Below are 17,469 nucleotides of genomic sequence, written 5' to 3' on the forward strand. Positions count from 1 at the left end.
TAAATGGTAAAAAATAATCGTATTTTATAAGTTTCAAGTTGCAATAACATCTAAGGTAAACAAGAGCTTAAAGCAGGGGTCGGCAGGTAATTTTAGGTGGAGTCCGGATACTGTGGGAAAATTTTAACGAGGTCCAGAAAAAAAGACACTTGTCCTACATAGGACAAGTGCTTAAAAATATTATTTTAATTAATTAAGGTATACGTAATACGTATACCTTATCTATGACGTATTAATTTATACTTGGTATAAAATACATTACAATATTTCGCGGTCCGAAATCCGACCTTTCGCGGTCCGCAATCCGACCTTTCGCGGTCCGCAAACCTGCCTTTTTGCGCCTGTTGCCTACCGCTGCACTGGTTTAAAGAATTCCATAATAAATTATTTTTTAACAAAAAAATAAAAATTAAAACCGACCTCCTAGTAAAAACAATAACTTTGCTTATTCTTAAATGAACTAAAAAGTATTTAAATAACTGTTACTCTTCTATATACTCTTACTCTTTCAGTATTTGCCTAAACCTTAACTATAACTCTGTATACAATCTTCATTATTTCGAAGTAGGTACCAGCTCAGACTCGTGAATTCTATGACAAAATATTTAATTTTTTTTGGACTGGCACCGCCTTCAAAATTATGAAGATTGTATACAGACTACAGAGTTATACCTACCTAATTGCAGTTTAGGCAAATACTAAAAGAGGCACTACTAAAGAGTAAGAGTTATTTAATACCTTTTAGTTCATTTAAGAATAAGTAATGTTATTGTTTTTACTTGGAAGTCGGTTTTACTTTTTTGTTAAAAATAAAAATTTCACTCTTTTTAGATATTTATTTATAAGGCTTTCTGTAAAGATTTAGGATTTCTGTAAAGACTTAGGATACGCTTCGAATCTGCGCTAGTATAAATTGACCTGAAGTTTGAATCATTAACATATTTTGAAACAATATTATATTTTCAAAATCGCTGTGAAAGACCCCCCCTCTCTCCAACGTAAGATTAGATGAGATTTGACTCGACCCCCTCCCCCTCATGTAATTTGTGGACGCCCCCTTACTGCCAGCCGTCGCAATATAAATTTTGTTATTTTAAAGCAATATTTTTTTTATATTAGGGAGAGGCATAACCAATGAAGGTATAGGTGAAAGGGGTTACATATCTCAAAAATTTGTCACATAATATTTTCTGGGAGAGCGAAGCGAGCCCTAGTATTTCCCACAACCTGTACATTTTGTGGTAAACTTTACGGAAAAACTATCACGCTTATTGATTTGTGCTAGATAGTAATTTTTATTTATATTATGTAGATGTGTTATCATCGATCACTCAAGGTTTAGTTACTATTAAAATACAAAAAAAAAACTGCCTTAGATTATAACCATGCAGAAAAATGATGCAAGCCCTCACAAAGCTCGGCTTTTAGCTAGTAAGCCCCGCTACCATATGTGCAATGTGTGCAATGCACACGGGCGCCATTCTCTAGGGGCGCCAAATTGCCATCTTTAGGGGCGCCAAAACCAAGGTCCCAAAAAATTTGCCTAAAGGGGCGCCAAAATCCTTTTTTTGCACACAGGCGCCAGTAACCCTTACGGGGGCCCTGCTAGTAAGTATATCATATCTAGAAATCGATGGTTAGATGTATTTTCTCAATTATTCATTATAAGTTAACACGTCCATCGTGGGTATCGCATACACAATTGATTTTCAATTGTTATGCGGCAGCCGATAATATTTTATAATAATACCAGCGGACCTTTCACCTGACAGACGTTGTCCTGAATGATATTTCTGAATCTGACTGATTTGTGATCGTAATTGAAAATCCTCCTAAATAATATTTATTTATTTATTAAGTACTACCACATAATATTATTATTTGTTATCTTAAAACTAAAATCACACACAGCATTAATGTTCTGATTCTTTTTTTTTATTTGGTCTGGTTTTCTTAAAATAGAATAATTAAACTATGAGTAGCGCTAGTGTTAGGTATATAGGCCCCTAAAGTGGTTCCTAAGGGGAAAGTGGTCACTTTGTGACTACAGTGTAAATTCTTATGCTTGTAATGACTTATCATATAATTGCTTGATAATTATTCTAGGCTTCTACATCCTACTGATCTTTTTAAAATTAATTTATCCCTGACAACCTTAAATGCTGGCAACATAAAGACAATTCTCGTAAGAACGCCGACAAAACCACGGACGTAAAATTTTTTACGTCCGTGGACAAAACATTGTGCACCGAGTACCGACCCTCTTGATGAATGTGTCAGAAAATGGAACTAATGAATCTCATACAAAATGACAAAATTTAAATGATGAAGTTTTTAGAAATGGCGACATCCATCTAATATAAGTGCCGAAATAAAGCTTATATTTTTAAACGAGCATTTTTTTCTTTTTTTCGTAATGTATTCAAATATTGTGAATTTGTGATCATTTGCAAAAAAAAAAAACCTCCAAACTGCTAATCTCGCGAGATCTCGAAATTGGCGAGATCTCGCGGTATTGTATTCATAAACTTATAAGAGATTTGCATTCCCTAAACACTACATTTGTATATTGTTTAAAATTAAAAAGAGCTGTCGAAGACGAATGACAGTGTGCGCAAAAACCAGTAATGGTTTATATTACACTGTATTAGATTTAGCTTATGATTGTATTTTCTTTATTGTTTAAAAAAAAAAACTTGTATATAAGTATATAATTGGAATCTTGGATTCGGCTCCAACGATTTACATGAAATTTAGTATATATCGGGGGCGATAAATCGATCTAGCTAGGGAATCATTTTTAGAAAATTTCATTTTATTCGTGTTTTATCGAATACCGAGCAAAGCTCGGTCAAACAGCTAGTATTAAATTAAGTGAGGACTGAGGGATAATTGTTTGCCCAATATTGCATTATGCACATTCATTGGAAATAACAAAAAAATCGGCCAAGTGCGAGTCAGACTTGCGCACTAAGGGTTCGTACCGTTATGGAGCGAAAGTAGGCAAAAAATTGTGTTTCTTTTATGGGAGCCCCCCTGATTTTTTTATATTATTAAATAATAAATATTAAAGAAAAAATATAATTAAGGATTTTGTGAATGACGGACAGACATCGAAGTCTCAGTAATAGAGTCCCGTTTTTAACCTTTGGGTACAGAACCCTAAAAAACCGTAGACGTAGACGATTTGCTATAAAAAAAGGACTTACTAAAGGTGGGTTGCACCAGAGGCCTGGTTATAGTTACAGTTATGGTCAAAGTTATGGTTATAGTTAAGGCTAACATTAGGTAACTTTAACCTTAACTTTGATCACAGAATTTGACAGATGACAGCTGGTCTGACATAAGGCTTTAAATGAACGTGGGCGGTGGCGCTGCTGGTAAAGGAGAACTGTCAAAAATGTGTTTTTGTATGATGACAGCGTTAGTTCCTTTTTTCGCCACGTTCATTTAAAGCCTTGTTGAGCTCAAGGTAAAATTATTGACTTAAACCAAAGATTTGACATTTTGCATTGTAGTTAAAGTTATAGTTGAAGTAAGTTGGTGCAACCCACCCTAAAATAGGATTTACTCTAGAAAAACTGTCTTTACCAATATATTATTATCTTAAATTGTCTTCAATCAATATTCTTGGATCTCGTTGAAATTATGTCTAGCACCACTTCGCATGCCCACGGGAAAAAACGATTTAGGAACGTGTTTCCCATGGATATGCCGTGACACAGAAGGCATTTTCGTAACACATTGCTCGTTTCTCCTTTATTTTCTCGGTGTTGAAGATTTTGCCCAGCACTACATCGCATACCCATGGGAAATAACGGTGTATATACGTGTTCCCCATACATTTTTCACCGAATAAGATCTGAAATAAATTTCGGTTAATAATATAATTAAGCTTGTACATGATAGAAAAATTTGCACTACTAAGAACTAACTTAAGTCCTTAATATTTTTTAAACGAAAAACAAATAAAAAAATCATTCTATATCAGCATCTAGCTATGATTAGAAAGTTCAAAAAATATAATACCTTAAGGAACAAAATATATACAAATAATAAAACAATTTGCAGAATGCTTAAAAATTCTACAAAAAGAATAAAACAATTTACAGTATGGTTAAAAATTCAAAGGCTAAAGTGATGTATCTGAATTCTGAAGACGAATAAAATTTGGGGTGTGTTTAATATTGGAACGTTAACCCCGAGGAAAATGGCCGGATGCAGGGAAAGATGGCGCGCGCGTGCGCGGTACACCGCTCGATATATGCACCCTCTAGATGTGATCAATTTTAACCACTATTGTGCTTTATTAGCGACCTACTTATATAAAATCATTACTGCTACTTAGCACTCACACAATATGATAACACGGACACGTAAAGTACACTGACACTACGAAAAAACCTGGTCTGAAATCGTAGCACTGCCCAACTGCCGAATATACTTGAGGACGTAACACGACACCGAGTATTTTTCTGTAGTCGATCGTTCTGATGCTATTGCATCGCCACCACCGGCTTGTCCCGGCGCAGCAGTAGCTAGCACGTACTGCTGTGACAGGACAATATGGCGGGAGCGTGCGAGGCGCTCGTGGCGGGTGTCGGGCGGCGTGTGAGGCAGCGCGTGAGGCAGCGTGGCCGCCCCGCGACTTCGCGCCGGCGCGCAACGCGCCCTCACCCACCCCAGGGCACCACACCCTCAATGAAGCCACCCTCAATCAACTATCGATTTTCCTTAACAAAAAAATTTAATTCATTAAACGTTTATCTAAATGTGCAAACACCCCGTTATTGTTGCGAATTTACTAGTAACGATACCGTCAAAATATAAAAAAGTCTGTACTTACTACTTGCTGACTAAAATAGGTCAATGACCTGAGCGTCCCATATGATGAGATTCGCAGGCGGCCAGTTTTCGAGAGGCTCCAATTGGAGTATTCCATTTCGCTTCAAGTGTAATTCACGCGCTCTACAACCTGCCGCCTGGCTGCAAAAGCCAGTACTCGTACAAGGAGAAAATTATTAGAATGGCTAGTGTTTTATTTGTTGCTTTTCCCTATCGTACCATTTTTTGTATGAAACTTTTCCATAGTTCTAAAATAATTTACCTACGCTACTAGATACATAAAATATATTAAACTAGCTGTCCCGGTGAACTTCGTGTCACTTAAAAACCTTCCCTGGACTTCAAAGATTATTTTAAGACTAAAATTATCAGAATCGGTTCAGCTTATCGAGTTATAGCGTTAGCTGTCCCGGTGAACTTCGTGTCAATTTAAAACCTTCCCTGGACTTCTACGAATATTTTAAGACTAAAATCAGCCCAATCCGTTCAGCCGTTTTCGAGTTTTAGCGCGACTAACACATTTGAAAATCCATTTTTATATATAAGATAGATAATAATAATTATGTATCATTAATAGATCATTAATAATTTATACGTGGGAGAGCCATACTTCGGTACGAATGGGCCGGCTCGACCGGACAAATACCACGTTCTCACAGAAAACCGGCGTGAAACAGCGCTTGCGCTGTGTTTCGCCGAGTGAGTGAGTTTACCGGAGGCCCAATCCCCTACCCTATTCCCTTCCCTACCCTCCCCTATTCCCTTCCCATCCCTACCCTCCCCTATTACCCTATTCCCTCTTAAAAGGTCGGCAACGCATCTGCAGCTCTTCTGATGCTGCGAGTGTCCATGGGCGACGGAAGTTGCTTTCCATCAGGTGACCCGTTTGCTCGTTTGCTCCCTAATTTCATAAAAAATAATAATAATAATTTATCTTTACGATATGCCGTCCCATGCAAAAGATTCAGATTTTTTACATAAAAATCATCAAACTGCATAGATAAAAACCGGCCTGGTTCCTTACAGACTAATGAAAAATCATGGTCGTTTTTATGAGTATTCTTTATCCGTCTTAACATAATGATACCTATATTAATAAAAACAAAACAAAAGCAACAAAAATACTTACTTCTGAAAAGTAAGTTCGTTCGAAAGTAAGTCTGACCACGTTATTACGGATTTCTAGATCGTGACAAATTGATCAAGTTTCACCTCTGACCAATTTAATGGATAGAGCTAGTGCGGCATTCGCTATTTGTTTATTCTATTATCTGCTATGTATGTTATGACAAAATATTTATTAATTAAAAGAAAGGGTGGAATTTCTCCACTAAATAAGCGAGTCACATGAGAAATTGAGCAATCGCGGTTTGTATAGACAACGATGAAATATTACAACTTTACCAGGTCTTTGACAAGGGGTCAATGACCGCTATGGTCAGGATTCGGCAATTTACGAGAATTATACCAGTCTTCATGTTGTTTGATCTAAGTAGGTACAACCAGGGTTGCTAACTTTTTCAGCCGCCATAACTGGACAGCAAATTAAATAAGTAATAATAATTAATAGTCAAAACAGTTTATTGCGCCATATAGGAAAAAATCACAAACTTTTTGCACCCACCTAACCGTAGAACAGTTTGTTCATCTAGTCACAAAAATAGTTGAAAAAAAAATTTTACTAATGAAAGTTTTATTAAAGACTAGCGACCCGCCCCGGCGTCGCACGGTTATAAAATATATTATAGCCACTGAAAAAATTATTAAAATCGATAGCCTATGATCCTTCACGTGGTCTACTTCTTATCTGTGCCAAATAATATGAAAATTGCTCCAGTAGTTCGCAAGATAAGCCCTTTCTAATAATTTTCTCCGTTTTTCCACATTCTCTTATTAGTCTTAGCGTGTAAAAATATTTCCTCAATAAATTAACACTGAAAGAATTTTTCAAATCGGACTAGTTCCTGAGATTAGCGCGTTCAAGTTAGCCCTTTCAAATAATTTCACCCGTTTTTTCCACATTTTCCTCTATTTCTTCGCTCCTATTAGTCTTAACGTGATAAAATATAGCCTATAGCCTTCCTCGATGAATGGGCTATCTAACACTGAAAGGATCATCAAAATCCGTTACGTAGTTTTAAAGATTAAAAGGAACAAAGGGACATAAGGGAAAACAGCGACTTTGTTTTATAATATGTAGGTATAGATATAAATGTAAGTACTTATCAAAATAATAAATAGGTACCTAAAATATACGAAAATTATTTTGTCTCAAAATTGTACTTGCTCTCGTTTTTAACATTTTTGACAAGTAGTTTTCCTGCACCTGTTCTTAGAAATTCTTCAAACTCTGAACAGGGTAAATTATAGTTGAACAATGAACATGCATGCCGCATGCTGTCTATAACGCCTACGCCCGCCGCCGCGTCGCTGGCGAAATAGCAGTGTCGCGGACCGTGGTAACATTTTTTAAGTGACCGGACAAATTGCATCCGGTCGGAAGTTATATAGTGACCACCACAACAATTTCTTCTAAAATCCAACAGTCCGGTCGAAAACCGGACGGTTGCAGCCTGCAGGGAACCCTGAGTACAACCCGTATGATGGATCTTTAATAACCATTCTAAAAAGTATTGTTTCCGTAGTACTATCTCTTATTTGTCTGTGTATTGTTTATATTTTTCGTTGTTTAATGTTTATATTCTATTACACAACGACGAAGAAAGTGTTAGTAAATCTACGAGGGACTTTAAAATTTAAACGAACTACGAGTTGTTTGTTAACCTAATGAGATTCAGTGAATTTATGTTTTATCCAGGCAACTCAATTGACCCCATCATCCCCTTTAGATATTTTTATAAAATTGTAGGTATTTTAAAAAATGTCAATCCATTCTTGACAGCTGACAACCTATTTTTGTTGAAATTGACAACTGTCAAGTGATAAAAAGTTTTTGTTTTAAACTTGAATCTCGAAATCCAAAAAAGTTTCAGTAAAATATAAATAATACATTATTATTTTGTGCTATGTTGGCTTTTATTGGAATGTAAATATTGTGTTCTTTATTATTTCTGGTGATCTTATCATTATTGTGGTTATTAAACGTGCTCCAAATCAAATTCATACTGGCCATTACGAAACCATAGCTAAAAACGATTTTCGTTTGTTTTGTATTAGAAAGCGTTTGACGCAAATTCTTAAATCCGATACGCGGCTATTCTTCCGTGACTTTCGTTACGTAAATTTTACTGTAAATCGTCTAGTGATTGATTGTTTGTGCTAAGATGATGATGTATTCCAGCGGCGCGCTGGGCGGGTTGGAGGTGGTAGAAGGCGGTCTGGTGGGCGGCGAGCTGGCGCATGTACTGAGCGCCCAAGCTGCCGCCCACGCAGCCGCCACAGCAGCAGCACAGCAACAGCAGCAACAGCAGATAGCAGTACAGCAAATAAGTGAGTAAAATTCGTTAGTCATATTAGTAGTTTCACTATTGACTCAAAAGATTGAGTTTTCAGACTCCATAAATGACCTTTCTTGGAACAGTTTTAAATTGTTGATTTATGCTTGTTTAAAATGTAATATTTTAGTGTACTATGTATAGAGTTTTAATATTGCTTTAGTAAGCTGCTTTTATCTATTTGGCAAGTGGCAACACATATTAACACATCAGATAGGTAATAATAAATGAAAAAAACCAATGTAATAGCATAATGAAATTTAACAACCAAAGCTATTAAAATGTATACTTAATAGGATAGCTGCAGGGATTTAGTTTAGTCAAGTAAAATTGTTTAATATTGTTATTTTTTTTCCAAAAATAAACTTATAAAAATTGAAAATAATGTAACTTGTTATTTTAACATTTTAGAAACTTCACCATCATCAGGACGTTCGACTCCAGTTGCGACGGGCGCCGGTACAACTTCCCCATCTCCTAGTAAACTGTTTGTTGGGGGACTAAGTTGGCAGACAAGCTCCGAGAAGCTAAGAGAATATTTTGCAATGTTTGGAGCAGTCACCGATGTACTTATTATGAAAGATCCGGTAACACAGGTAAGGCTTGAGCAGGTATTTACCAGGCATAGCTTTTAAGAGACATTTATTATTGAATGCAATCAAACATAGGTAATAATCATTAGAAAATTGTTAGAATTTAAAAATTTAATTGTTCAAACATTCAGAAAAATGTCTCTTTAAACAAGCACCTTATAAAATGTGAAAATTTAAAATGTTATTATCTTTAATTACTTCTGTAAATCACATTACAATAATTATTATAAGTGTACAATGGCTTGTTTTACAGTATGATAAAAGTGATTGGAAATATTGGGTAGGGTATAATATTTGCATTGTTTAATTTCTGATCTATGTATTATGAAATGAGTAATGACTAATGCCATTATGCACTAGTTTAAATTTTCAATTTTTTTTTCATACAGTAATGCAGATATTAAATGAAACTTATTTAATAATGAATAATTTGTCCAAAGACAGCGAGTTATATGCCAAGTGGAGTGATACAATGAATTGGTCAGTGTGTACAGATTTGAATGTCAGGAATCTGGCTGTTAGGATGTTTTGGATTTAGGTAGACTTAGGTACTCACCAATGTATATGCTATATTGTACCATAAACAATTCTTTTATCCTTCCCTATAACCATGAATCTTTGCCTTTATTAACTTTTTTAATACTTTTTTTGTAATCATTTAAAATTGCTTTATCTCATAAAGCCAACAGCCATAAGCAATGTAAAATAGCTATGGAAAATGTAGTACATCCCCCTTAACACACTGTGTGTTCAGACATAGTAGTTATATAACGCTTTGCCCTTGTCTGTCAAGCCACAATTGTAATGTGACAAACAAGGACAAAACATTGTATAACCAATACCTATGTCTATAATATACAGTATGGATATTTTTATTAGCAATATATTATCTATATTATCATCTATATTTATTATATTATCTATATTTTTTTTACAATAGATTTGTTTATAATTTATATAAATTAAGTATTTTGCATGTTGATTTAAAAGATTGGTTATATCCAAAAACTAGGTACAAGAATACTACATAATTTATAAACTTACCGTTTATTAATCTTAATAAAAATAGCATGGTACAGGCAAGGATTATATGTACAGAAATGTATATTGGTGAGAGTGTTTGTGGTACACTAAAGTAAATAATAGTTGGGCTATGGTTGATTGAGTATATTAGGTACACTAAGACATACTAAATAGACTAAAATGGCATGCTAGATCACTAACATACTAGATATTGTTAGGTTACTTATAGTAAAAATCTTTCCAAATTTCTTGACTTTAAAATTGGTAGTTACTCGTTGGTAAATCAGTGTTGCCATGTAGTATGATGAAATGTAATTATACATATTTTTATTTTTCAAACCAGTTAGTATGTTTTAAAATATCTTAAGCATTAAATATTTCAAGTATTATTTACTTAGGTCTGGAGTAGTTTGTTGTTTTCCAAATCTGATATTTGATTTGATGTCATACTGCATACCATAATAATTTATGTTTATAGTCATACAACAGTAAAAATAAGTTTTTATTGTAAAAATATAATCGGAGCAACACTAATTTACCTAAAGAACAATAAAAGACGAGCCCTCACATCATTAGAAGTATAGCTAAAACAACGTACTAAGGCCAAATTTGAAATAAGAAGTATTTCTAGTCTAGCAACATTGGGGAAAATTTAATTACAACCGTTTTGGTAGAATCGAAGGATTTCTGCTTGGTAGGATTTTTAGATGAAATTGTGCTAGTCTAGTGTCCATCGATTCCTACCATAGTGTCGAATTTGAACTATACCATAAGTATTTTGTACGGTAGAAATTAACATTTTATTGAAAGAGTTGACAAAATAATCCATAGTTATCGATAAGATGTATTTTACTCCCGTTAAGTAAATATTACGCATGAAGTAAATCCCATTGACCCCTTAACTTTGTTACGGTTTTGTCAGTAAATTAGTTTTTGTATGTAATTAATTACGACTAGTTCACGATCTCTGCATGATCAGTGCCACTAAATATCGCAAAAGTAACATTATAAAAGTACACGTGTAACGGGATCTTTAGTGGCACCGATTCGAACATAGTAGCCGCTACGTTTCCGATACTGAGCTCGCGCCGCGCGCAGCGTTCGCGCGGCTTCGGCTTTATCACGTTTCAGGAGGCCTCGTCCGTGGACAAGGTCCTGGCCGTGCCGGTGCACACGCTGGACGGCAAGCGCATCGACCCCAAGCACGCCACGCCTAAGTCGGCCCCCAAGCCGGCCAAGACCAAAAAGATATTCGTGGGCGGAGTCGGCCAGGACACGTCCGCCGATGAGGTACGCGCATACTTCTCGCAGTTCGGCCTCGTCGAGGACGCCGTCATGCTGATGGACCAGCAGACCAAGCGGCACCGCGGCTTCGGCTTCGTCACCTTCCACTCCGAGGAGGCTGTGGAGCGCGTGTGCGACATCCACTTCCACACGATAAAGAACAAGAAGGTGGAGTGCAAGCGCGCGCAGCCCAAGGAGGCGGTGGCGGCGGCGCCGCTGGCGCTGGGCAAGCGCCTGGTGCTGCGGCCCGGGCGGGGACTGGTGTATGCGGCGGCGGGCGGCGTGGGCGCCGTGCCGGCGGTGGGCGCGCACGCGTACCGGTACGCGCCGTACGCGCTGCCCGCCGCCGCCGCGCCCGCCACGCTCGTGGCGCCGCCCGCGCCTGCGCCACAGCCCGCGCTGCCGCAGTTCGGCGCCGCCTACTCGCTCGCCGGCGTCGACATGTCGTCCTTCCAGGGCGTGGACTGGAGCGCCATGTACGGCGTGCCGATGTACATCTAAGCGCGACACGGTGAGAACCCCCGCCCGCCTCCGGCTAGGTCGTCCCGCGATTACGTTTCCCCGAACAGTTCCTAAGCTCATTTCGGACGGTCTCGCCGTGGTCCGCATCAGTATTGATGTCGGTTAGCCGACGTAGGTTAAGTCAGTTCCCCCGACGAGCAGTCGTCCTCGGCCCGATGCGGGACCGAAAGCGAGGAATTCGCATTTTTATTTAAACTTTCTTTAATGTAAGGCGAAGATCTCAAGTAATTTAGTTCGGTCTAAAGGGAGTGATTCTCTTATATTATATTTTGTTTTGAATTTGTAATTTCGTAGTGTATAGTGCACGATCGTGGGCAGGACGTCGTATTATTTTCACTCCGCGGAGTACCCGTCGAATCTCATCGCCGCTACGTATGTTAACGAGTAGATCGTGTCGTGGGCCGCGCCCGCCCGATGTGCGCCATCCCCTCGATCAGTATTAGAGTTTCGTGCCATTAATTAACGACAAAATTGTGCCAAACGTATTCGTATTATCGGTAGTATCGACTGATCGACGACACGTCGGCCGCACGTGAGGTTCGTTTGCCGCTTTTTGTACTTGGCGCCCTTCCCCGTCACTCGCGAGCGCACGTCGCGCGGGCCCCCGCCACCTCACCCATACATATCTAACGAGTTGAAAAGCAATCATTACATGGCATCGTTTGTATGAATTAGTAGTTAATACACCCGAAACGTGGGCGCGATGGCTTTTTCTACTGACGCCGTTAACGCGGCACCTCGACGTTTTTACTCTGTCGTGCTTCACCGTCGACCCCGTATATCGAAATTAAATTACTGTTTTATCGTGCGCTAGATGGCGCCGCTCCTCTCTTTATGGATTTGTACGGTAAAGCAGTTCTTTGTCTGTGTGAAACGCGATCGACTAAAAGCTTTTCGTTCTATCCACTTTAGTGGGAGCGGTACGATCGCGTCGTTGTTTATGATGACTTGATGAGTAATTTAGGTCAATTATCAACCCAAATTGATACAGAAGCTAAGTACTGATCTGTATATAAAAAGCCACCGCGTGCACCTCTGGCGGCACAGCAGTCTTCGTCTATCAATTGTAAGCAATATTGTACCATATCTTACTACTAATACATTTGGCAATCGCCTGCGATAGATGATTATATCTGGACGTTTGTAACTTTACACTGCTGGACGGTGGATCTCGACTATTCTTAAACGAAGTTATCAAAGGAACTTTTATTATGTTTATCTACGATTGTCGCATGCCCCATTGCAGATTAAAATTCTTGACTTGAACCATTTTATTACAAAGTTACAAACGTCCAGTGTATCCCTGTAGTCGTGCGGGTAGTACATACAATTTAGTTTAGAAACATTTAAGGGAATGCAAACTAACACCCCGAGTGTATTTTTGACAATAAGCTAAGTATTATACCCCGTAGTGATCTGCTCGTCTATGTCTGGTAGTATTTGTATTATGTATTGGAGGTTATCCATGACAACATATTTTATGTCGCACTCTTACTTAATTTTTGAAGTATGTATATTACGATAATTATTATCTAACGATTAAGTTGGAGATACTTATGCCTATATTTTTTAATGTTTTCCAGCTGTTAACGACAAAAATTATACAATTTTATAATTATTAGGTCAAAAAAAGATACATTGCAACTGGCAACACGGTGTCGGTGTTGCTTGCTCTAAAATGAAAGCAGCTCTATCTATTGATCATTGGAGCTTCCAATATAATTAAAAATAACTATGTCTTTAGGTCGCTACCTATTGCCGAAAATTAGTATTATTTACAATATTAAATGAAGAAACATAGGAAGGCTTCCACGAAAGAATCTCACTCTCGACGCCTCTACCGCGGTATTTTTATATTATTCACCGTAGTACTTAAATTAGGTAGGTTAGATATGGAAAGCAATACTCGAAATCTTATACTCTGTGATTAGACAAGTATTATATTAATAATTTAATTAAAAAGACGGTTGATGGTTGTGTTTGTGCAATTCCTAGGTTTAAGGTGAAATTTGCGGACTCGGTCCGCTCTATATCATTCTTGTCATTTATGTGATTGCCCAGTACTTAAATTGTTTGTAAGATTTTGTGTCGTTTTAGCTTTGTGATGAGGATTCATATTAGAGAATAAATCTTGCCCCAGCAACTACATCCAGAAATATTTGCATTCCCAAAAAAAGGGCGTACGCAATTCAGTAACGATCGATATTAAATAGTATTTAGATTTTTGTTTCCGTGTCATATTTCTACTTCATTCTTCATCATTCATCTTTTAACGTTTCAAAACCTAACCCGTTAAGAAAGCCAGTATTCTGTATTACAATATTTGAATACGCTCAATATACAAGTATCTAATGATTCTTATCCACAAGCATCGACGACTCAACACTTAGCCCTACTTAGACTTGCCAAGACCAGACATAGCCGAGCGGCGAGTAGAATGACATGCATGGTAGCTTGTTCGACCGTGTTCCCCGCTGGTCGAGATACACTAGCTCCGACACCTCTGCTCTGCGACTGAGACGGCTTGTACACCTCAGTCGGATAGAGAGACGAACTAAGTCGTGCCATCTCGCTGGCGCTTAGATGTGTGAAGGAGACAACTGTCCCTGGTGTAAGCATGACTTCTTTTGTTTTCTTATCTGACCGAACGAGTCCGTCGCCCAGCAGAGCTGTCGGACGCCACACGTGTACACCCCTGAACGGGCTCGGATCTAGGTCTTAAATTCAAACGTGGAAGACATCGCTCTCCGAACCGACACCTAGATCCCCGCTCGGTAGCATTATTTGAAATTAGTTAAGTAGGTTTAGAGCCTTCTGAGATTTGTGAGCGCCCGGGGGGGCGCTGCACGTTTTGTATATTTAGAATGTCCTTCTTTCAGTATTATACGGTTGAAATTATTGTAGTGACCCCTTCGAGGGCGGCCGCCCGGTGTCTTGCCAAAGTATCTACAGCGGCGGCCGATCCTCCATGATTGTACTTAATTTTTAATATGTGTAGTGTGTACCTTTCCCGAGCTCGGGAGGATCGTACTAACGATTTATTTATATATTATTCCTCGAACACCTAGCGTTAAGTCTGTGACCGCGCGGGTATCGCGCCGGTATAGAAGCTTCGTAGTTTTGTATCCTAGATATTATAGGTACTATAGTATGCCCGTTCTTATGTATGTTATGCAGCACCTAGATAAAGAATGTGTCATTACATTTTAATATTAGAACAATATTATGTGTGTTTTATTTCTTTGTATCCGTTTGGGCTAGCCGGGTTCGTTCACCTCCTAGTTAGAGTGCACGTTGAGCGGTAGAGTGTGACGTCGGCGCGGAGCTGCGGGGGGCGGCGCGGCGGAGCGGCCGGCGGCCGGCGGCGGTAAGTCGGACGACGGTTTGGAGGCATGGTGTATCCGCTTAGTCGACTTGTGACTAACAAACGACTTCTAGTAAGGCATGGTTGGCATGAGTTCATACGTAATTCTTCCAAGTTCACTGTCAATTTCTGATCGGGCATATATTAGCCACACGTTGGTTGTGAAGCGTGCTCCTGCGACGCCCCCAGCGCGGCCTCCGCGGCCCCGCCGGGGGCGTCCGATCCTAGACGCGTAGTGTAGACCCCTGAGTAGAGACGCTTCGCTTGAGGCCTCCGGTCTTCCTGGTTCGAATCTGATTTGCCAAAAGTAAGCCAAATTGCATTTTTGCTCAAACGAAACTCACCCGCGAGATGTACCTATCGTGCGTTTTAGTTTCGAGGCATCCGGCGACGAGCCGGCCGGTGCCGTGCCGGAGTAGCTTAGGTATGTGACAATAATCGTATGTTGCCAACGGAGACGTTACGTTTGATGTTGCTACACGAAAAAAGACATTCCTCTCTAGTCATTTTATATTAAATTTCGAACGAATATCAATTTCACTCGCTCAACATTCTCGCCTAGTAGTATAGTTAAGAGCTTCAGCGATATGTGCCATAATCATGCCGTAGCACGGCCCACAGCCCACGGCCTACGGGCGACGTTATACTAGTGATGTTCTTGTTTTCGCGAATCCAGGTTCTCTGGACCAATATGATCGAGATTTAAAATATTATATATATTCGTAATGTAAGATAGTATATACATATAATATACAACTTTTGGATTGGTATAGTGATGTTACGAAAATATGTTGTGTGTTAAATGTATTACAAATGCTAGCGTAGATGTGTAGTGTAGTGATTTTGAAGATTTACATATATAATATTAAACATAAGTATGACTAACCGAAAGCAATAACATTATGATATTAATACAGCACGCGTGCGCTGATTTCGTACCACCCGTAACTATACTTCGAACTACCCTCTCTTATTACGTATTCGCGTTCTTAGAGAAAAGTTCTACATACTCTGATTATTATAATTATGGATAACAGTGATTTTTCAAATAGGCATTCATCATAGGCGTAGACTAATACGTGAATACGTAACACTTTTTTATAACTACCCTCGAGTACCTATAAGGTACTCGTGCAAGTCCGACAAAAATCGCGCGTCGAATCAGCGCACACAGAAGCGCGCGTACTATATGTTAAAGTATACACATGCATATAAATTATTGCAATATTTTTGTATAATAGTTCGGTGTATCCAAGTAGTATGTTGGTATTTGTATTTTAAAAAATTACAAAAAAATATAAATATTAAGTGAGAGTATATGATTAAATTGTTTAACGCGTGGGATACGCCGCTTGGGGCGTGCGGCCATGTATCACATCACTGTGGTCTCGCTCGTCAGTCGTCACCCGACTGTGTGTGTGTGTGTTCGCCGAGCGCTGCCGGACCACAGTGAGCTCAGTAGCTGGCAACACTAGTATCGATGATGCTATTTTATCTGTTATAACGAGATTTAAGCCCTCATAATATTATTCGTCGTCGAGGAAACGCGTGGCCTATCTCGATCTCCCCTGCTCGGTGTCGCTTAAATCTCGTTCACTATCGATATAGAGGCTGTCGAACATTCCTTTTATTCCATTGTAGATAAAAACAATTTTACCATAGACGACGTAGTTATGGGCTGTTTTGTTTTCACGGACTGCAATAGTAACGATTAGACATAATGTGCAATACTGAACGAATTTTTCCATTATGTTTAAATACCTGTAGTCGGGTTTTAGTGTGGGTACCCGGTCCGCGGCGGGGGCGGCGCCGGAGTCCCGGGCGGGCGCCGGCTTCGCCCCCGCGCGCGGACGCCGAACGGTCTAATATGCTTCAGCAGAATACATTGAATGTTTTGTAATTAACGTAGTGGATTGTTAATTTTATCCTCGTCTTTTTGAGTTCATTTTGGAAAGGCTTGGATTCATAGAGGAGGCTCCCCGGGGCCGGTGCGTAGTCGTAGTGCGTGTACGTAGGCCGCGCGCCTCCCTCGATGCCTATTATATTACTTATGGTTCATCTCCACCTAGACGAATATTAGAAATAAATGGTAATAAACACAGCCGTTCTTTTATTTATCGCTTCTCATCCCCCAAATATTTTAGAATATCGATATTTTTACGATTCCGTAGTTTAGAGCTTCGGGACCCGAGTCGGGCGCCAGTTTTCATTATTACCTAGTTAGTTTGGAGATACCCTCGTTTTGTAGACCTTAGCGATGGATACTTAGTTATATTTGAACGTGAGATGCATGAGGGAGCCGGTGTAGAGGCGGAGGTTGCATGTCGGCGCTCGGCGCGGCGGCGACGCGGCGCGGCTGAAGATACAAGATAATATACAGTAC

At 39.1% G+C, this 17,469-nt stretch overlaps 1 protein-coding gene across 2 annotated transcripts in view; it reads left to right on the forward strand.

The window, feature by feature from the left end:
- Positions 1 to 17,187, forward strand: part of LOC121725789 (RNA-binding protein Musashi homolog Rbp6-like) — a 102,228-nt gene extending 85,041 nt beyond the window's left edge. Inside the window, exons 1-4 of one of the 2 annotated variants that reach the window (XM_042112910.1) lie at positions 7,833 to 7,891; positions 8,147 to 8,295; positions 8,712 to 8,896; positions 11,015 to 17,187. In XM_042112910.1, coding sequence (XP_041968844.1) covers positions 7,872 to 7,891; positions 8,147 to 8,295; positions 8,712 to 8,896; positions 11,015 to 11,701 — 1,041 coding nt within the window. In that variant the 5' untranslated portion in view covers positions 7,833 to 7,871 and the 3' untranslated portion in view covers positions 11,702 to 17,187. Of the gene's footprint in view, positions 1 to 7,832; positions 7,892 to 8,146; positions 8,296 to 8,711; positions 8,897 to 11,014 lie in introns of those variants that run through there. The other variant, XM_042112909.1, reaches the window with a different exon arrangement.
- Positions 17,188 to 17,469: the final 282 nt, after the last annotated feature.

Source organism: Aricia agestis, chromosome 3, assembly GCF_905147365.1.
Source record: "Aricia agestis chromosome 3, ilAriAges1.1, whole genome shotgun sequence".
NCBI classification, from domain to species: Eukaryota; Metazoa; Arthropoda; class Insecta; order Lepidoptera; family Lycaenidae; genus Aricia; species Aricia agestis.